General features: G+C 42.7%; 1 protein-coding gene across 7 annotated transcripts in view; it reads right to left on the bottom strand.

The window, feature by feature from the left end:
- Positions 1-22,618, bottom strand: part of TBC1D32 (TBC1 domain family member 32) — a 301,306-nt gene that overhangs the window by 112,734 nt on the left and 165,954 nt on the right. For all 7 annotated transcript variants that reach the window (XM_033939045.1, XM_033939043.1, XM_033939042.1 and 4 more), the window contains one exon: positions 2,734-2,827. In XM_033939045.1, coding sequence (XP_033794936.1) covers positions 2,734-2,827 — 94 coding nt within the window. The remainder of the gene's footprint in view (positions 1-2,733; positions 2,828-22,618) is intronic.

Below are 22,618 nucleotides of genomic sequence, written 5' to 3'. Positions count from 1 at the left end.
GCTCATCCCCCCTTCTTGGAGGTTGCTCTCTCTCCCACCCCCTACATGAAACCCACAAGTGGCCTATGTTTAAATCCAGCCTTTGACCCGGAAGGCCAGCGACAGCTGTCTGCAGCCCACACCGGGCCTTTTTTTTTGACCCGCTTGCCCATCCTGATACAACATTCTGTTTTCAGAAATGGTAGGATGGGCTGGGTCAGAGGGAAAGGCCTGGTACAGGCGCAGTCTTTCTGTATGGCTGATGCTACCCTGCTGGGCAGAAGGCTGGGTTGAAAGATAGGCTGTGGGCTTACAGGGGAGGAGGAAGGAAAGGGTAGCTGCGTTGGGTCAGAAGTGGTGGGGAGGGGAGGGGAGGAAGACAGAGAGGCCAACCAGACCGTGCGTGCATGAGTGCATACATGCATGCATACAGAGACAGAAAGTGGCTGCACATGATTAATAATTAACATATTAATCGTGGCATTAACCATGACTAACATGCAGTCCTATTAATATTAGTAACATAGTAAAGCATATAAAGACTTGTATGGTTCATCCAATCTGCCTAACAAGGCAGCCAGAGTTGTACATGTTGCTCTATGTAGGTTACACCCCCTTTATGCCCTATTTAAATGTGTGATGCACATTAAATTGTGCTTTAATTCTACCCTCTTTCCATACAGGGATCCTGTGAGCTTATCCCATGTATTTTTAAAAATTCATTTACAGTTTTTGTCTCCACCACCTTCACTGGGAGAGTATTCCAGGCATCCACTATCCTCCGTACAAAAAGTATTTCCTGATGTTACTCCTAAGTCTACCACTGCACAACCTGAATTCATGTCCTCTAGTTCTATTGCTTCCCTTTCTCTGAAAAGACTTAAGTATTTGTATTGTATCTTGTCTGTCTTTGCTTTCTTCTAGGGTATAAATATTTAGGTCTCCATGTCTCTTCTCATACATCTTTTGATCATCTTCCTCTGAACCATTTCAAATCTTTATGTCCTTAGCAAGATACAGCTTCCAAAACAGAACATAATACTCAAAACAGGGCCTTAACAACAACTTGTAGAGGGGATTAGCACCTCCTTTCTTCTGTTGGTTATGCCTTTCTCAGGCCAATGCTCAGAACTCCGGGGCTGTAAGGAATAAACTGGAAAACACTGCCAGAGCAGCACCAAAAAACTCTCCTAAATTCTCAATGATAATAGTATGCAAATCTTATATGTACTGTTAGCACTAAGAATGGTAAAGTTAATGGGGAGGGACTATGTAGTGCATGCACACAAGAATTTCACAGTACGCACAACTTGTATGTACGCTTAGGGAAGAAGTGATGCATAAGAACATGTACAAAGGAGAGAAGGGGCACAGCACAGATAGTTTATGGAAGGGACATAGAGGAAAGATTCCATATGGAAGGGGGAGAGGGCAAACAGAGGATGGAAAGAAGAGGGCAGACAGTGGATGGAAGAGAAAGAGGGCAGACAGTAGATGAAAGGGGCAGCAAAAGAGGGTGGACTGTGGATGGAAGGGGCAGAGAAAGCGGACAGAGGCTGAATTGAAAACTGCAGTGGGCCTCCTATCAGCACCAGTCATCTGTGGCCTTAAAGGCTTACTTTGAGTTAGGCCAGAGACCAGCATTCCTCCTTCTGAGGAGCTCCCAAAGGAGCTCTTGTTTTTCTCAGCTCTCAGCCTGGAAACTGTCCTTTTTGGTACCACAACCCACTCAGGGTGAGTGGACAGCTCCCAGCAGTATTTGCAGATCTTATGCAAATCAGCTCAGGCTCTCTCAATGAGCTCCAGTGCACAAGCTCCCTCTACTGGCTGGCTGGCCAGTGACAGGGAACTTCACCCTGTCACAATAAGACACCTGAAGGCTATCGAAGTGGTATACATTCAGATACTGTATGTATTTTTCAGGTCCTAGAGAGATCACATTTACAAAAAAGAGTTATAGTGTGGTTTGAACTTGGTCCCTTGGTTTACAGTCCACTGCACTAACCACTAGGCTACTTGTCTGTTGTGCAAAAATGTCTGTATGGCCATACTTTTTAAACTGATGCCACACCGATTCTCACATCCATGGTTTTTTGTTGTTCAAAAATTGGATTTTTCACTTTGGAAAATGGCTATTCATTTTAACAAGCCTAGCCATCTTACAGCCATAATCAAAGAGAAAAACTTGTGTTTTTTCTGTTTGATTATGGTTGTGAGATGGTATGTGTTTTGAACGTTATGAAGACTGTTATTTTATTTTTTGGGGACTTAGAAGATTTTGGAAAATGTCCATGTACTGTTTTTTTAATACAATAGGCTCAAAATAGTTACCTATTTGACCTGTCAACCTATGAATCTTACTCTCCAGATTCTCAGAAACATGATCATTTCAAATAAAAGAGGAGAAAAGGAACAATATTTATTTTTGTACTTTCTTAAGTGAATTTTTAAATGCTTGCAAAAGGAGTTGAACTGATAGAACTGGAAAATGAAATGTTCAATTTCTAGCAGAGCAGGCATATGTAAAAACAAAAGGAATGCTAGTTTTCCTATACTGCTAGTTCTCTTCAAAGGCATCCTGGAAAAAAAACCCAGTCTATATGAGTGAAAAGCACATCTCTGTCAAATCAATCTTTAACTTTACTACTGAGACTTCCAATTAGGATACTCATTGATGTATTCCACAGAATGTTTATGATGCAAAAGCCTGTCCTTTAGAAAATAAACTAATTTCATGTGTTTCTCATATTTTACCTTGCTTGACATCAGTTTTTCTAGGAATTTCCAAGAGATACCATTTTGGTAAAGGGTATGTGGAAAACATCGGCCATGGATACGGATCACTGCCCTATAAAAAGAGACCATACAAAATAGTGATATGAGGCACAGTAACCTTTTCAAAATCATTCAGGTGTCCTTTTAAAAAGGTGCGGGGAAAAAGGGCCTTAACATACCCTTACACTGGTTTTTCCCAGTGTACGACGGTCATTTTTTCCTCAGCCAGAAAATGGTTGATTTGTAATTTCTAGCATTAATGGCCATACACTAATGTTACCATTAGTGCAATGTCCTTTAACACCACCTACTTTGTAGGTTGTAAGGGCTCACATGCTAATTACATACTAATCAGCATGCAACAATGTGGCTATGTAAACTAATTTGCCCAACCAGTCTGCCCATCCGCAGCATCTACTAAGAGATCGCACATGCCTGTCCCAGGCTTTCTTGAATTCAGATACAGTCTTTGTCTCCACCACCTCTCCAGAAGAACTTGAAAAATGTCCTGATAATGTAGGGCCCAATATTCAAAGTGATTTAAATGTCCAGGAGAGGACTCCTGGCTATTTAAATTTCTTGGTCAAGGCTAACTGGTAATATTCAGTGGTATTTAACTAGACAGTACTGCAGAATTTTGTCAGTAAATGGCCAACTCCTAACTGGAGAGGTTGAGGGTAAGCCGGGGGTATGGACTGCGTAGAATATGGCACTAGTCAATTAGCAGCAATATACAGACTACCAACTGGCTAGGTAAGTGCATAAAGTTAGGATAGTAAAACGGCTGTCCCAACTTTATGCACCAAATTTATCCAGGCACTGGTTTGAATATCGGCCAGTGCTTTGCTAAATTCACCAATCCCAAACAACCCCTTCCAGCCCTCTCCAAGAAAATAAAACACTGCCCAATGCCCAGCCCCTATACCTTTCCTCCCCTCCCCTCACACAAAGCCTAGTTATACTGCGGTAAACATGCACTAGTGCTTACTGCAGCTTTGTAAAGGGGCCCTTCTGTCAGAGGTATATTATACACATATGATCCATTTTGTGAAAAATTTAACAACCATGTGTAAAAACTATTAATTACATTATAGATAAACTAAATATTACTGTGGAATATACTGCACCATAATTAAAAGTAGGAACACCTGAAATAAAATTAATTATTCAAATTATTTATTCTATTTATCAGGGCTGACAATTCTGATTTTTGCATCTTTTTCACTAAAAACAAAATTGCAGTTCTTAAAAGAATGCATTTTGCATTTTTTAGATCAATTTTGCTGTTTCTTTGCTAACATTACTATCTCAAGGCTTGGAGTGGATGTGAGCAATGAAGAGATACTCTTAAAAGAATCTGGTTAACAAAGAGCACACAGTGAGAATACAGATTCGATCTAAGTGTCTGATACTGCATAGAGGATAAAAGCACAGTGAAAGCATGAGATAAAAGGAAGAGACTGCTGAGAATTCAACCAGAAGCTAAGATACACAATAACATATAGACTGAAATCATTTTCACAGTAGGGAAGAATTCTGTTTGATGAAATGTATTAACCTGTACCAGTGATGCTAAATAAAACCCAAAGGGGCTCATCTACCAATACTTAGTGCATGCTACCTGCTGCTGGGCCCATTTTATTCCTATGTGCCCTATGCCAGATAGCAATGGTTCCCAAAGTGGTAAATTTGACTAGGCACTTGATGGTAATTTTATAACAGAGCATCTAATCTAAGAGGGCAAGCAGGTACTATTTTATAAAGACAGACAGACATCTTTATCATATACAGTGTTCCCCTGGTCTTTCATGGTCGGCGGTTCACGGTCCCGGTCATTCGCGGTATTTTCCGACCACGAATTACCGACAAGGAGAGGGAAGCGGAAGAGGCAGAAGAGAGCAGCCGGAGCGTCAGCGAGTGCAGGAAATCACTCGCTGTATGCTCCGACCACCTCTTCCTGTACTAAGTCGGGCCTTATCCAATTAGGAGCTGTTTTGACATGCAGCTCCTGATTGGTAAGGTTTGACTTAGTACAGGAAGAGGCAGTCGGAACATACAGCGAGTGATTTCCTGCATTCGCTGACGTTCCGGCTGCTTTCTCCTGCCTCTCCCACTTCCCTCTCCTTGTCGGCAGTTCGCGGTCGGAAAATACCGCGAATGACCGGGACCGTGAACCGCCGACCATGAAAGACCGGGGGAACACTGTATATGATAACTAGAGAACTAGTCTGCTAGAATAAACTGATATCATATGAAGTGAGAATGATGTTGAAACCCTTTAGTCTATGAAGAAACAGACTCAGGAACTGTAAAAAATAAAGCTTTTGTTATACTTTTCACACGTGTTGGTACTGTTCGTGGGAAGTCTCCCCAATTGAAAAACTGTATTCTCGGTTTTTCACGATTCGCGGGGGTTCCTGGAACGGAACCCCCGCGAATATCAGGGGAGTACTGTAGTTATAAACTCCAGTTTATGGTTGTGGTCAACCTCTCCCAAGCCCCCAACAATTTATTCATCAGAAAATACTGGCTTACCTTAGCCCAGCTCTCAGTTGTCTCACCTGGACAATCCCACTTACAATTCCACATCTTCCAAGGGTTCTGTAGCAACCCAAAGCTAGGGAAGCGTTTTACCTCTGAGCTTTCTCTGCTCAGGGAAGTCTCTTCCTCGAGGACCTCTCTGAATGATTCTCCTCTGGGGCAGGTATTCTTAAGGTGGCCATATGTCTCATTTTCAATGAGACCATCCCATTATTGGACCGACCGTACCGTTGTCCCGACCCACCACTTCGGGACGCCGAAATGTCCCGTTTTCAGGGACATCGTCCCAAAGCTGTGCGTGGGGACAACGGGACAGGTGATCGCTTCCCCTCCCTTCAGCGCCGATTCAAACCCCTGCTGCACCTTCTTTTTGCCACCTAGAAGTTTTCTTCCCGACATCAATTCTGACGTCAGAGAGGAAGTTCCGGGTCAGCCAGGCAGCAATTGACTGGCCTGGAACTTCCTCTTAGATGTCAGAATTGACGTTGGAAAGAAGGCTTCTGGGTGGCAAGAAGGTGCAGCGGCGGCAGGCGGGCGGACGGGGGTTTGAATCGGCACTGGAGGGAGGGAATGAGGGATGCTGGCAGGCAGCGGTGGAGGGCAGGCAGGTTGAATCAGGCGCTGGAGGGAGGGAAGCAGGCTTTGGCGCAGGAGGGAGGGAGATAGGCAGGCAGCCTTTGGCACGGCAGGGAGGGAGGCAGGCAAGCTACGGGGGTGGGACAAAAGATGGAAGGCAGTGAGGGGGACATAGGAAGGAGGCACTGAGGGCATTAAGGACATAGGAAGGGGCACTAAGGACACAGGAAGGAGGCACTGGGGGCACTAAGGACATAGGAAGGAAGGAGGGAGGGAATAGAAAGAGACAATTGTTGGGCCTGAGTGCAGAAAGAAAGAAATGAAAGAAAGGATGCCTAGTCAGAAGGAAATGCAACCAGAGACTCATGAAATCATCAGACAGCAAAGATAGGAAAAATGATTTTATTTTCAATTTAGCGATCAAAATGTGTCAGTTTTGAGAATTTATATCTGCTATCTATATTTTGCACTATATTTGTCTATTTTTCTATAGTTACTGAGGCGACATTGCATATTTTAAAGTCATCTGCCTTGACATCTTTGAAACCCCCCCAAATATAAATGATAATTAACATTTTCTCTGCGTATAGAGTGCTTTGTATTTTTTAAAAATTTTATGGTTACATAAGAACATAAGAATTGCCAGTGCTGGGTCAGACCAGTAGTCCATCATGCCCAGCAGTCCGCTCATGCGGCAGTCCTCTGGTCAAAGACCAGCACCCTAACCGAGACTAGTCCTACCAGCGCCCATTCTTGTTCAACAGGAACTTGTCTAACTTTGTCTTGAATCCCTGGAGGGTGCTCTCTCCTATAACAGCCTCCGGAAGAGCGTTCCAGCCTTCTACCATTCTCTGGGTGAAGAAGAACTTCCTTACGTTTGTACAGAATCTATCTCCTTTCAACTTTAGAGAGTGCCCTCTCGTTCTCCCTACCTTTGAGAGGGTGAACAACCTGTCCTTATCTACTAAGTCTATCCCCTTCAGTACCTTGAATGTTTCATAGAAACATAGAAACATAGAAAGATGACGGCAGAAAAGGGCCATAGCCCATCAAGTCTGCCCACTCTATTGACCCACCCCATTAAGTCTGAATGCTAATGACCTAGTTCCTTAACTCGACCCTCGTAGGGATCCCACGTGGATGTCCCATTTATTCTTAAAGTCGAGCACGCTGGTGGCCTTGATCACCTGCACCGGAAGTCTGTTCCAGTGATCTACCACCCTTTCTGTGAAGAAATACTTCCTGGTGTCACCACTAAATTTCCCTCCTCTGAGTTTGAGCGGGTGCCCCCTTGTGACCGAGGGTCCTTTGGGAAAGAATATATCGTTTTCCACCTCGACACGACCCGTGACGTACTTAAATGTCTCAATCATGTCACCCCTTTCCCTGCGCTCCTCTAGGGTATAGAGCTGCAGTTTGCCCAGTCTTTCTTCGTATGAGAGACCCTTGAGCCCCAAGACCATCCTAGTGGCCATCCTCTGGACCGACTCAGCTCGAAGCACATCCTTCCGGTAATGTGGCCTCCAGAATTGCACACAGTATTCCAGATGGGGTCTCACCATGGTTCTATAGAGTGGCATTATGACTTCAGGTTTACGGCTGACGAAGCTTCTATTGATACATCCCATCATTTGCCTTGCCTTTGATGAGGCCTTTTCTACTTGTTTGGCAGCCTTCATGTCTGCACTGATGATTACCCCCAAGTCCCGTTCCTCTGAGGTCCTAGCTAGCGTTTCTCCATTCAAGGAGTATGTTATGCATGGATTTCCTCTGCCGAGATGCATGACCTTACATTTTTTAGCGTTGAAGCCTAGCTGCCATGTCGAGGACCAGTTTTCTAACGTGATCAGATCTTGTGTCATACTATCCTGTAGGTTGCTTTCACTTACTATGTTACACAGTTTGGCATCATCGGCGAACAGTGCTACTTTACCCTGAAGCCCCCGGGTCAAGTCCCCTATGAATATGTTGAAAAGGGATGGTCCCAGGACTGAGCCCTGCGGCACTCCACTAGTCACCTCCGATGTCTCAGAGAGTGTGCCGTTGACCACCACCCTCTGAAGTCTTCCACTCAGCCAATCACTGACCCATGCAGTTAGTTTCTCACCCAAACCCATTGATTTCATCTTGTTTAGTAGTCTACGGTGTGGGACACTGTCGAAAGCTTTACTGAAATCCAAGTACACTATGTCCAGAGACTCTCCCAAGTCTAGCTTTCCTGTCACCCAATCGAAGAAGCTTATAAGATTGGATTGGCATGACCTGCCTCTGGTGAATCCATGTTGACAGGGATCCCTTAGATTCCCTTCATCCATTATCGTGTCTAATTTACCTTTAAGTAGAGTTTCCATGAGTTTGCACACTATTGATGTGAGACTCACCGGTCTGTAATTCGTAGCCTCTGCTCTGCAACCCTTTTTGTGCAGAGGAACGACGTTAGCTGTTTTCCAGTCCAGGGGGACTCTCCCCGTACTTAGGGAGAGATTGAAGAGTATGGCTAACGGTTCCGCCAGAACATCGCACAGCTCTCTGAGCACTCTTGGGTGTAAATTGTCCGGTCCCATGGCTTTGTTCACCTTGAGTCTTGAAAGTTCTCTGTAAACATCAGCTGGTGTGATCTCAAAATTCAGAAATGGGTCTTCCTTGCTTTCCTTTGCTTCCAGCTGTGGCCCGTGCCCTGGCGCCTCGCAGGTAAAGACTGAACAGAAGTAATCGTTCAGTAGTTTGGCTTTTTCAGAATCTGTTTCCACATAATTCCCCTCTGGCGTTCTAAGGCGTACTATCCCGTCTGCATTCTTTTTCCTGTCGCTAATGTACCTGAAGAAGGATTTGTCCCCTTTTTTAATGTTCTTCGCTAGAGTTTCTTCCATTTGAAGTTTAGCCTCCCTGACTGCTGTTTTGACTGCTGCAGACTTTGTCCTGTATTCAATGTTTGCTTTTTTTTCCCCCGTGCGTTTGTACAAGAGAAACGCTCTTTTCTTATCCTTGACGAGGTACGAGACCTCATCAGTGAACCATTGGGGTTTCTTTTTTCTTTGTTGTTTAGTTACTGATTTTATGTAGCAGATAGTTGCCTCATGAAGGGTCGATTTCAAGGTTGACCACATAACCTCTACATTCTCCGTTACTTCTTGAACCTGAAGCGTCTGATGGACGAAGTCTCCCATGCGTGTGAAGTCAGTGCCCCGGAAATTGAGTACCCTTGTTTTTGTTTGTGATCTAGGGAAGCCTTTCCTAAGGTTGAACCATACCATGTTATGGTCACTGGTGGCTAGCGGTTCTCCCACCGAGATCTCTGAGACGCTTTCCCCGTTCGTAAGTACCAGGTCCAGGATGGCCTGGGACCTAGTGGGCTCTAATACCAATTGTTTGAGTCGTACTCCCTTCATGGACGTTAATATCCTCCTGCTATCATAAGTAGTCGATCATGTCCCCTCTCAATCTCCTCTGTTCGAGGGAGAACAGGCCCAGTTTCTCTAATCTTTCGCTATACGGCAGCTCCTCCAACCCCTTAACCATCTTAGTTGCTCTTCTCTGGACCCTTTCGAGTAGAACCTGCTTTCCGTTCCCTCTATTAAGGAATTTTTCTACACCAGGAAAAGCAACTTTTCTGTAGCCGCTCCTACTTTATGGAATGCATTGCCATCTCAAATCCGCCACGAGAAATCAATCGATAAATTTAAGACCAAATTAAAAACATTCTTATTTCAAGACGCGTTTTCTTGCTCTTGAATATAATCTATTCTTAAACACTCCAACCGCTTTCATGAAGCGATCCCATTCCTAATGTTTTATCCTTCCCTTTTCCATTTCCTTTCTTTTTTTTTTAACTTTTAACAATGTAACTTTTCCCTTCCCCGCTCTCTTCCTTACCATCACTATCTAGTATGTCCAGTTAAAGTCTGAATGTTCACAATCCCACTCTAAATATCTTATTTATTGTATTAGTTTTATCCTATCTTAATTTGTAAACCGGCTAGATACTTGTTGATGGTCGGTATATTAAAATTTAATAAAACTTGAAACTTCTTCATGTACGGTGACCAGTGTTGGACGCAGTACTCCAGGTGAGGGCACACCATGGCCCGGTACAGCGGCATGATAACCTTCTCTGATCTGTTCGTGATCCCCTTCTTTATCATTCCCAGCATTCTGTTTGCCATTTTTGCCGCCTCCACCACACATTGCATGGACAGCTTCATCAACTGTCATTGTGAATTAATAAGATTATGTGTACGTGAAAAATGAATTGAAGAAATTGGGGGCGGGATTGGGGGTGGGACTGACAATTAATTGATGTCCCATTTTGATGAAAAAAATAAATGGTCACATTAGGTATACTCCACACTGCCTGGGTCCTGCCCCCCTGTGACTCAGAAGGCTCTGTTCTGGGCAGTTAGTGTCACCTCCTGGAGGATAGCCTAACTGCCAACTCAATAAACCAGCTGTCCATTGAGGGAGCTCAATACACCAGCATTATTACTGAGGAAGAATCTTTGACTCTTTCACAAGCATAAACAGAACTAATCGTGCCTACTTTGCAGGCACTGTTCCTCTAAGCTTAATGAGAGTCCTCCACCGATATTGCTACTAGTTGGGGACTGGTGTTTTAATATTTTGTTTTCAATAATAGTGACAGGCAGGTTCCCTGGAATCCTGCAGAGCTTGCCTGTCCCTCACTACTGAAAATGTGATAGTGAAGAAGCAACTTCCACTGGCAGGACTATAGGTGGAGGACTCCAGCTCAGCTTAGAGGGAGCAGTGTTTGCAGGTGCAAACAGTTACACCTAAACTCAAGTTGGTTTAAATGTCTGTGTCCAAATTAATCACATATGCCCATGGGTTAGCATATTTTATAATCTATGCTGCACCCAAAATCTGTTCCTGTACACATCAACATATCACAGTGAACATTTTTACACCAGCTGCTATTTTATAAGAGACCACTGGTGCATGAAAATGACTTTATAAAATTACTTCCTCTGTGTGCTCAGAAATAAGGAAAAAAAGACCTCATATGGGCTACTTTTACAGAAACACTCAGAATTAGCACTTACATATATTTAATAAAACAGCTAGGTATGCCAATTCTTTCTGGTACATAAATGTACATAATTATACCTGCTTCAGGGCAGATATAAATGTGTGCGCACCTATTTTCCCTGTGGAGATTTGTATAAAAGAATATGTAGGAGCTCATCTTTTCTGCTTGTGTTTTATTTTGTGATCTTTCAGTATTTTTTGTTCGTGGTTTTCGCCTTCATGCTGTGGAGGTTCTCTGCGGGGACAAGTTAGAGAGCTCGAGAAATTCATCGAGGAGGCCTGCAGGATGGTGGAGGCACAGGACCACCAGCACTTCAGGGAAGAACCAACAGTCGGATGACCTAATCCACCAGACACCACGGGAGTAGGACCTTGCGGAGAATCTGGCCAGGCAGATGAGGAGGAGACCCAACAGAACCCGGAGGAAGGACTAGAGGACAGCGCCACTGACACAGACCTGAGACCAAAGAGACAGCTGAGGAAGGGGAGATCTGCTATCGTAGTGGGAGACTCAATCCTGAGAGGAGTGGACAGTCACATAGCTGGAGGTAGAGAGGACCGACTAGTGACATGTCTCCCGGGGGCAAGAACGAAGGATGTCATCGACAGAATTGAGAGGATCCTGGAAGGGGCCGAGACGGAGGAGACAGCTGTAGTAATCCATGTTGGAACCAACGACGTCAGCAGGAGGAGCTACAACAGGACTGCACTAGCTGATCAGTTCAGGATCCTGGGGAGGAAACTGAAACTGAGGGCAAGGAAGATAGCCTTCTCAGAGATCCTGCCAGTACCGGAGCAGACGCAAGGAGGCAAGGTGAACTACAAGCAATAAACGGTTGGCTCAGGAGATGGTGCGAAGAGGAGGGTTTCCTTTTTGTTCAGAACTGGACAACTTTCTTGGGAAAAAAATAAGCTCTACAGGAGAGACGGACTGCACCTGAGCATGACTGGGACGAGGATGCTGGCACGCAACGTCCAGAGCGCCATAGATTTGGCTTTAAACTGAGGACGAGGGGAAAGCCGACAGTCGATCTGACACATCGGACAAAAGTATCAAATAAGGATACTGAGCAAGGACATTGTAAAAGAGGGCTTGGGACTGAGTGGGAATTTTTGGAAAAAGGACCTAAGGATGCAATACAGGGGCCCAGGGCCAAGGACATTGTAAAAAAGGGACCAGGACTGAGTGGGAAATTTTGGGACAAGGATCTAAGGACACAATGCAGATGCCCAGGGCCAAGGACATTGAACAAAGACACTGTAAAGGAGGGCTCAGGACTGAGTGGGATTTTTTTGAAGAAGGACCAAAGGACAAATTGCAGGGGTCTAGGGCACAAATGGAATTGGCAAACAGGACTAACAGAGAACAACGGAATCCAAAAGGTCAACCAAAAATGGGGAAGCAGGCAGAGGACGAAACAGACACACCACAGGAGGAGGATGACCGAGACGAGGCTTGGGGACTGGCAACTCACGAGGGAGTCGCCAGGAGCGCCAAACCACGAAGAAAACCAGCAAGAGAGGCAAACAACCGGGACTTACATTGCCTATACACTAATGCTAGGAGCCTAAGGGCTAAAATGGGAGAGTTAGAAGTCTTAGTCAACAAAAAGGGCCTAGACATAATCGGAGTCACAGAAACGTGGTGGACTGATGACAATAAATGGGATGTGGCTTTACCAGGGTTCAAACTCTACAGGAGAGATAGGCCACACAAAAAAGGTGGAGGAATAGTGCTATATATATAAAGGATTCCATACATTCAACCAGGATGGAAACAACAGCAAGGGCGGATGACTTAGAATCACTATGGGTTAAACTATCCGGAGGAACTGGAGCAGACATAAAATTGGGTCTGTACTATCGCCCACCGGGGCAAACGGAAGAAATCGACCAGGATCTGGAGGCTGAACTGGGGCAGGTATGCAAAAGCGGAAGTGTGGTGGTGATGGGGGACTTCAACTACCCAGGAATAGACTGGAGTATAGGGCACTCAAACTGCATGAGGGAGACCAAATTCCTGGAGGTCACGAGGGACTGTTTCATGGAACAACTGGTCACGGAACCAACACAGGGAGATGCCACTCTTGACCTAATCTTCACCGGACATGGGGGACCCGCTAAAGAGGTGGTGGTACTAGCCCCACTAGGAAACAGCGATCACAACACGATCCAGTACAGGCTAGAAATTAGATCATCAAAGGTGAAAAGAACTACAACGACAGCACTGAACTTCAAAAAAGGGAATTATGATGCCATGAGGAAAATGGTGGGAAAGAAACTCAACGACATCGCAAGGAAGATGGAGTCCGTAGAAAAAGCCTGGACCTTACTCAAGGGCACGGTGCACAAAGCACAAATTCTGTGCGTCCCCAAGTTCAGGAAAGGGTGCAAAAAAAATAGAACAAAAAACCCAGTGTGGATAACAAATGCAATAAAAAAGGCGATAAGTGACAAGAAGGCAGCATTCAAAAAATGGAAAAAGGACAAATCAGAGGACAACCAAAAGGAGAACAAAAAACAACAAAAGGAGTGTCACCGAGTGGTTAGGAAAGCAAAAAGAGAATATGAAGAGAGACTGGCGGGGGAAGCAACAAACTTCAAATCATTCTTCAGGTACGTCAAGGGGAAGCAACCAGTAAGGGAGGAAGTGTGACCCTTGGATGATGGAGACAGAAAGAGAGTGGTAAAAGAGGAAAAGGAGATAGCTGACAGGATAAATGAGTTCTTCACTTCAGTCTTCACGAGGGAGGACACAACCAACATTCTGGAACCCGAGGAGATCGTAAAAGGAGATCAGGATGAAAATCTGGTCCAACTAGAGGTAAGCAAAGTGGATGTCCTTAGGCAGATAGACAGGCTAAAGAGCAACAAATCGCCAGGTCTGGACGGCATTCACCCAAGGGTACTCAAGGAACTAAGGAACGAAATAGCTGAGCCACTTAGACAAATATGCAATCTATCCTTAAAAACTGGAGAGATTCCGGAAGACTGGAAAATAGCAAATGTCACGCCCATCTTCAAGAAAGGCTCAAGGGGAGACCCAGGAAACTACAGGCCGGTGAGCTTGACCTCGGTCCCGGGAAAGATGATGGAAGCACTGATTAAAGACTGCATCTGGGAACACATCGAAAACACTGGGCAGCTAAAGCCGAGCCAGTATGGCTTCTGCAAGGGCAGGTCATGCCTCACTAACTTATTATACTTCTTTGAGGGGGTAAACAGCCAAGTGGATAAAGGGGAATCCATAGACATCATTTACCTTGACTTCCAAAAAGCCTTCGACAAGGTACCACATGAAAGACTGCTAAGGAAGCTATGGAACCACGGGGTGCAAGGGGAGGTCCATCGATGGATCAAAAACTGGCTGGCGGACAGGAAACAGAGGGTTGGAATAAAGGGCCATTACTCAGACTGGCAATGGGTCACGAGCGGAGTTCCGCAGGGGTTGGTGCTGGGACCGCTCCTGTTCAATATGTTTATTAACAACCTGGAGGCAGGAACAAAATGTGAGGTTATTAAATTTGCGGATGACACCAAACTATACAGCAGGGTTGAAAGCAAGGAGGACTGCAAAAATCTCCAAAAAGATCTGACAGCGCTGGAAGAGTGGGCCAAAAAGTGGCAAATGAGCTTCAACTTAGGGAAATGCAAGGTCATGCATGTAGGGAAAAAGAACCCGATGTTCACTTACAAAATGGGGGATCACCGCTAGGGGTGAGTAACCTTGAAAGAGACCTGGGAGTGATGGTAGACACATCATTGAAGGCATCGGCGCAGTGCGCCACAGCCTCAAGGAAGGCAAACAGAATGTTGGGCATCATTAAGAAGGGTATCACGACCAGGACGAAGGAAGTAATCCTGCCACTGTATCGTGCAATGGTGCGCCCGCACCTGGAGTACTGTGTCCAGTACTGGTCGCCGTACCTCAAGAAGGACATGGTGGTACTTGAGAGAGTCCAGAGAAGAGCAACTAAGCTAATAAAGGGTATGGAAGACCTCTCATATACTGACAGACTGAAGAAGTTGGGGCTTTTCTCCCTGGAAAAGTGGAGACTTAGAGGAGACATGATAGAAACCTTCAAGATGGTGGCTTGGAAGCACATGGCAATAGTCAGGTGAACGGTGAGCTCCGTCCCAATAGATCGTTTTAAAGATTATTTAAGTTACAAAAGTTAACTTTTCTTTTTGGATACGGGAGAATTAATTATAAATATGGCGTCTGGAAAGAATAACAAAGCTGATTCAGCTTTTGTGATGCCGGCAAGTGCAAAAAGAGCCAAACCCGAGCCTCCGACCCCTTCGAAAAAACAGGCAGAGAAGGAAGTTGTTGAAACAGCTGAAATATTGAAGGAACTGAAAGCAATTAAAGAAATTGTGCTAGGAAACTTCAAGGATATTAAAGAGGTTAAGAAGGAAGTAAATATTCTTAACAGGAAAATGGAGCTGGTGGAGAATAAGATTGTTAATCTTAATGATAGAATGCTGGCAGTTGAAACAGATTTATTCAAATTCAAGCCGGTGCAAAAGAAAATGGATATACTTACGCAAATGCTGGAGGATTGTAGTAATAGGGAGAGAAGAAGTAATTTAAGATTACTTGGGATTCCGGAAGGGGCAGAAGAAAATAATATTACTTCCTTTCTGGAGAATCTCCTCCCTAAAATCCTCCCTCTCAACTTTAAATATCCTATTGAAATCGAAAGAGCTCACAGAATACCAGTCAGGAGGAATGATACTCAAAGGGAACCTCGTCCAATAATATTTAAGCTCTTAAGACATCAGCAAGTATTGGATATTATTCGGCTGGCTAAAGAAAATAAGAACTTAAAGTTTCAGGACTCTCGCATACACTTTGTTCCAGATTTTGCTCCTGCCACTGCAGCAAAGAGGAAAAAATTTCTTGATATGAGACCACAGCTCAGAAGTCTTGGAGCAAAATATGGGTTGATTTATCCAGCGATGATGAAAGTGACTTTCAAGAATAAAACAATGAATTTCAAGGAACCAGAAGAGTTGCAGGACTTTTTGCAGAAAAAAGAGGAACTTATGATTACATAAAGACATGGACTTTATTATTTATTTTTTAGATGCTCTGTGTTGCATTTTAATTTCTTTAAAAGATGCAGTTCAATGTATTATATATTTGGTGCTTTTAATACAGTCATTAATACAGTTAGTACTTTATTCTTAATATTGACTGGGGTTCTACATAAAAGTTTTGTTTGGTTTTTATTCAAGAAAATTATTTTAAGGGGGTCGGTTTAGATATTAGGGATTTGAGGAAAGGGTTTAATTGTTAAAATATTCTTTGTGTAACTTATGATTATAGATTTTTTTTTGTTTTTTGAATGTTCTATGGGGGGAATTCTTTTTACCTGATTATCTATGTGTGTTTTCAAGCTTACACACATTTTAAAGGGGGGGTGGGTGGGAATAGGGTGGAGGGATGGGAAGGGGAGGGGGAGTGGGATGATTAATGTTTCTTTAAGACATGAAGTTGGGAAAAGTGCAGAAATTGAAATGTTTATTGAAAATAGGATAAATGTAAAATTTGAATTTTTCTTTTATAATCTTATTTTCGGGGGGGGGGGGGGGAAGGGATGGGGGGATTGGATGAAGAAAATATATTTACTTAATGTGTTGAGGTCTGATCATCTTTATTATTATAGAAGTATTTGCCAAAATTTAATTATAAAATAGATGGATATAAAAATTTATTCTATTAATGTCAATGGTTTAAATCATCCCATTAAGAGAAAGAAAGTACTAACGTTCATTAAAAAGCAAAATGCGGACATATATTTTATTCAAGAGTCGCACCTTTCTGAGCATGAATCTAAAAAGTTATCTGGGGGTTGGATTTCTAAATGCTTCTTTGCACCTGCAATAGGGAAAAAAGCTGGGGTTGCTGTCCTGATAAATAGGAAATGCACTGCTGATTTCAAATTAATAAACCACGATCCTTTAGGAAGATATGGTTCTGGGAAATACAGCCCTGGATTTATTAAATTTATATGCTCCTAATTCGAATCAAATGGAGTTTTTCAAACAAGTTCAACAATTACTGTTACCATTGGCTACTTCTAATTTAATAGTAGCAGGGGATTTCAATGCTGTAATGGATCCAATTTTGGATAAGAGACCAAGTAGAATTATGAAATCGTTAGGTTTAGATAATTTGGTTCAATCTTGTAATTTAGTTGATATATGGCGTATTCTTCATTTTAATGATCGGGAATTCTCTTTTTGTTCTCAGGTCCACAAATCTTTCTCACAAATTGATTATATATTCGTGTCTAATAATATAGCGCAGCGAGTGATGAATGCAGTTATTGATCCCATTGTAATTTCAGATCATGCTGGTGTGTGGATTGACTTTCAGAATAATGATGTAGAACATTTCAATCCAATTTGGAGATTTGATAATGCTTTACTTGCGGATTCGAACTTTCTGGAAGATTTTAAATTAAAGATGAATGAATTTTTTCAAATAAATAATTCGGACAATATTAATGCTGAGATTTTGTGGGACGCATTTAAAGCAACAATAAGAGGAAATATTATTTCTATATTCAGCATTTATCAAAAAACAACTTAAAAAACAATATGTTGATTTGGAAAAACAAATTAAAGTATTAGAGAATAAATTAATTGAGAAATGGGAACATAATACATTACAAAATTTATTAAAAGTAAAAGCAAAATATAATGAGATTTCTTCTCAATTTGTGAGGAAAGATATCTTCTATAAGCAAGTTCAGTATTCTGGTAATTCAAACAAAGCTGGAAGATTATTAGCTAATTTTCTCAAAGCAAAAAAAAAGGAAATCTAAGATTATTGCAATTAAAGACACACAAGGCAACACACACACTAACACCAAAGATATTTTCATACAATTTCTTGATTTTTATAAAGATTTATATTCTTCTGAATCTTATGAAAATAAAGAACAAGAGGGATTAAATTTCTTAAACTCATTTATTGGACCAAATGTTCCGGATCATATAAAACGAAGTTTAGAAGATCCTATATCTTTAAAAGAAATAGAATCAGCATTGAAGTCTCTTAGAGTTGGATCCGCTCCGGGTGGTGATGGTTATACTGTTGAATTCTATAAAACATTTCAAACTATCATCTTACCATATTTATTAAATTTGTATCAATACCAAATAAATAATGGGAATATATCAGGTGCTATGGCTGATTCGGTAATTATTGTCTTACCAAAACCAAACAGGGATCCTACCTTGGTTTCAAATTACAGGCCTATATCTTTATTAAATGTAGATGGTAAGTTGCTTGCTAAAGTATTAGCAATAAGATTGGCAAAAGCTCTTCCTTTTATTATTGATGTACACCAAACAGAATTTATTGCTAAAAGACACTCATCAAACAATACTAGATTAGCATTTCACTCTTTAAATTTAGTGAAAAATTTGAATGATCCAGCTTTTATGCTATCTTTAGATGCAGAAAAAGCATATGATAGAGTGGATTGGCGTTATATGTATCAAGCTCTGGAATGGTTTGGAATAGGCCCCGGTTTTATTAAAATGGTTCAGACTTTGTATAGCTCTCCTGATGCAAGATTATATATTAACTAGTCATTAAGCCCGTTACATTAACGGGTGCTAGAATACATGTCTGTCTGTCTCCCTTCCGCTGACTCTCTTTCTCTCTCCATGGCCCCCTTTCTCTGTCTGTCTTTCTGTTCCTCTCCCTGCCCCTGTGTCTTTCTTTCTTTCTGTCTCCCTCCCTCCCGCTGTCTGTCTGTCATTTTCCCCCATTTTCCTGTGCAGCAGCATTTCCATCCCACTTACCTATGCAGCAGCAACAGCATTTCCCTCCTATCCCCCCCTTTCTTGTGCAGAAGCAGCAGCGGTATTTCCCTTCCCCTCCAAGTCCCTGTATAGCAGTAGCAGCATTTTCCCCCACCCCCCTTTCCCTTCTCTTACCACGATCTGGCCTGCTCCGTTTGGCCCCTCCCCCTTCTTTTAGTGCCGTTGCTCTGCTCGATCTGGCCTGCTCCTGACCCTCCCACCGCCGACAAACCTCTGGGCGAAGGTGAACGCCAGTCCCAAGTCTGAGCGATCCTCCCAAACTTGACCTCCCTTACCCGGGTTGCGTTAGCCAGTGCTAATGTGTGCAAGCGGCTGTAGCACCGGCTTCTCCACCCGGACCCTGAGCACGCGCCGCGCTCCGCCCCTTAGCTACCCGGAAGTACCGGGCTTCACTCGCCTGCTCCCAGTGGGCCAAGAGAGAGGGGGGAGTGGCTGCCGTGGTGATCTGGCCGACTCCCTGGTGACAGGAGCCGCGGCGGCACCTTTAAAGTGAAAAAATAACTGTGGCAAGGGAGCCGGCCAACTGGCAGTTCAAGTTGGAGCTTTGGTCTGGCCTGCTCCCTGCCCGCCTTGCCATATTGTATTTTTTTATTTGAAAGACGCGGCGGTGGCTCCTCTCATGATCCCCACCTGCGTCGGAAGTCTGACCCAGGCGGGGATCGTGAGAGGAGCCACCGCCGCTTCTTTCAACTAAAAAATACAATACGGCAGGGAGCAGGCCAGACTGAAGCTCCAACTTGAACTGCCAGTTGGCCGGCTCCCTTGCCACAGTTATTTTTTCACTTTAAAGGTGCCGCCGCGGCTCCTGTCACCAGGGAGTCGGCCAGATCACCACGGCAGCCACTCCCCCCTCTCTCTTGGCCCACTGGGAGCAGGCGAGTTCAGGTGAAAGGAAGAACTACATACCTGTTTAGCTCGTGGTTTTAAAGTTAGGCGGCCAGGCCAGGTCTTCAAAGCAGCTGCAGCCGCGGGTTTAAAGTTAGGCGGTCAGGTATTCAGAGCGGCAGGGGGAGGCAACCTTTTATTCAATGTCTGCCGGGTAAAGCGCCGTGCCGAGTAGAGGAAGCAAACGCCGTGGCAGGAGAGCAGGGAGTGAGTTTTTCCTATGCGGTTGTTTGGGGGGGGGGGTTGAGAACAGGAAGTCGAGCAGAGGCGGGAGTGAGCTGTTCAGCTTCCCCTATCTTGGCAAACCGCTCTGGCGAAAATGTAGTGAAGTGCCGCGTGGGGCCGTAGAAAGAGCGGGGCATGCTGCAGTCTTGGCGGCCACGGACATACGGATCACGGAAGCACGCTGATAAGACTGCGCATGCGCCGCTTACGGTTTTATTATATAGATAACAATTTATCAGATAGATTTAACTTGCGTAGGGGAGTTAGACAAGGATGTCCTTTGTCCCCCTTACTTTTTGATATTGTTTTAGAACCCTTATTAATTGCAATTAATCAAACTAAGGAGATAAAGGGAATCCCATTTTCTTACTGGAAATTTAAACTTTCTGCATATGCAGATGATATATTATTATATTTAAGAGAACCGGGGAATACTGTTCCAAGTTTATCTTCTAGAGAAATTTGGGAAATTTTCTGGATATAAAATTAATTGGAGTAAATCGGAAATTCTTCCAATTAATGTTCACTGTACCAAAGGCTTATTTGATTCATATTCATTTATTTGGAAAGAAGAAGGATTAAAATATTTAGGAATTATTATCAAAAATACAATTGAAGATACAGTCAAAGAAAATGAAAAACTTTTATTAAAAAAATAACAGAAATGTGTGAGCAATGGAATCCTTTACATCTTTCTTGGTGGGGAAGAGTCCAAACAATTAAAATGATGATGTTGCCTGTGGTTTGTTATCAAATGAGTATGATACCAATATTTTTTCAGGGGTCATTCTATAAAAAGTTAAATAAAATTCTTACAAAGTTTGTTTGGTTTGGGAAAAGACCCAGAATTGCTTTAGTATCTTTACAAAGACCAATTGTGGAGGGAGGGGTAAATTTTCCAAATTTTTATAGGTACCATCAAGCCTATATTCTAAGACAGGGTATGTATTGGATCCTCCCAGATCTCATGGAGAATGTACCAGATTGGCTATATCTAGAATGGCGGCTCCTGTTCCCACTACATTTAGAACATCTAATTAGTATAAACATGCCAAGACGATATAAGGATAACAGAATTCTATTGGATACTTGGAAGACATTAAGATATATTAGTAATCTATCACCAGAACCAATTGCTAAATCATTAAATCAATCAATTTGGGTAAACTCCAGGATCAAGATTGGCGGATACAAAATTGTCTGGAAACAATGGATAATTGCAGGTATACGAACATTGAATGATGTTATTTCAGAAGGAACAATGCTTAGTTTTTCACAATTGCAACATAAATTTGGATTAAATAAAACACAATATTTTAAATGGTTGCAATTGAAGCAAGCTATTCAGGCAGGGTTCCCTGAATGGAAAGTGCTTAATACTCAATATAGTATGCAGGTTCTATGTTTCCAGGCGGATTTCTTGGGTCACCAAGCCGCAAAATGGTACAAATTGTTAAATGGATTTTTAAATAAAAAAAAGAAAACTGGACTTAGGGATATTTGGAGTATTGAGATTGGTCAGACAATATCTGAGTCTCAATGGCCACGATTTTGGGTCCTGGAGATTAAGATCTACAAAGTCAGCATCTATGAGTCAAACTTGGATGTTTTTGTTACATAGAGTTTTATGGACCCCTACGCGCTTACAAAAGATAGATAGTACTAGATCTAATAGATGCTGGCATTGCAGAATAGAAGTTGGGACATTAGACCACTTAATTTTTTTTTATCCCTGTGTAAATGCATTTTGGAAACTAATTTGGCCCCAAATTAATGAATTACTAGAAAATCATGTAGGACTCTCATATGATACTATACTATTTGGTACAGCAATGAGAACTCAGAGTCCGATTACAGCAAACAATAACAAACTATTATTAATATTGACAGGGGTCACCATGCAACAAATAACTCAAAATTGGAAGGATTATACCAAATTAAACTATACATTTTGGTGGAATTCAGTCTGTCATATATACAAAATGGAAAAAACAATAGCATTACAACAGGGAAATATTCATAATTTTAAGAAAATTTGGGAACCATTGACTCGTTATTCCAATGATCAGATTTCATAGCACATTAGTAATGATTATATAAGAATGGGGAGGGGAGGGGAATGTATATTATATGGATTTAAGAAATGAAAAAAAGGGGGAGGGTTATATTTTATGTGATAAGATGAATTATTTGTAATCACAATTTTTCATGTGTTAATTGAAGTTTTATGTACAATTAAATTATTGTAAGAATGAAAAATTTATAAATAAAATATTAAAAAAAAAAAAAAAAAAAAAGAAACCTTCAAGATCATGAAGGGCATAGAAAGAGTAGACAAGGGACAGATTTTTCAAATTACGGGGAACCACAAGTACAAGGGGGCACTCAGAGAAATTGAAAGGGGAAAGGTTTAGAACAAACGCCAGGAAGTTCTTTTTCACTCAGAGGGTGGTGGATACATGGAACGCGCTACCGGAGGATGTGATAAGCAGAAGCACGCTACAGGGCTTCAAAGAGGGTCTGGACAGGTACCTGGAGGACAAAGGGATTGAGGGGTACAGATAGGAGTAGAGGTAGGTAATAGGGATAGGATTAGAGGAAGTTACAAAATTAGTCAGGGACACTGTTCAGGCAATTAGGCCTGATGGGCCGCCGCGGGAGCGGACCGCTGGGCAGGATGGACCACTGGTCTGACTCAGCGGAGGCAACTTCTTATGTTCTTACATCCTTGACTGCAGGAGTTTGCAGA

Source organism: Geotrypetes seraphini, chromosome 3 (genome assembly GCF_902459505.1).
Source record: "Geotrypetes seraphini chromosome 3, aGeoSer1.1, whole genome shotgun sequence".
NCBI lineage: Eukaryota > Metazoa > Chordata > Amphibia > Gymnophiona > Dermophiidae > Geotrypetes > Geotrypetes seraphini.
Note: the sequence above shows the minus strand (reverse complement) of the source record. Positions and strands in the feature narration are given on the sequence as shown.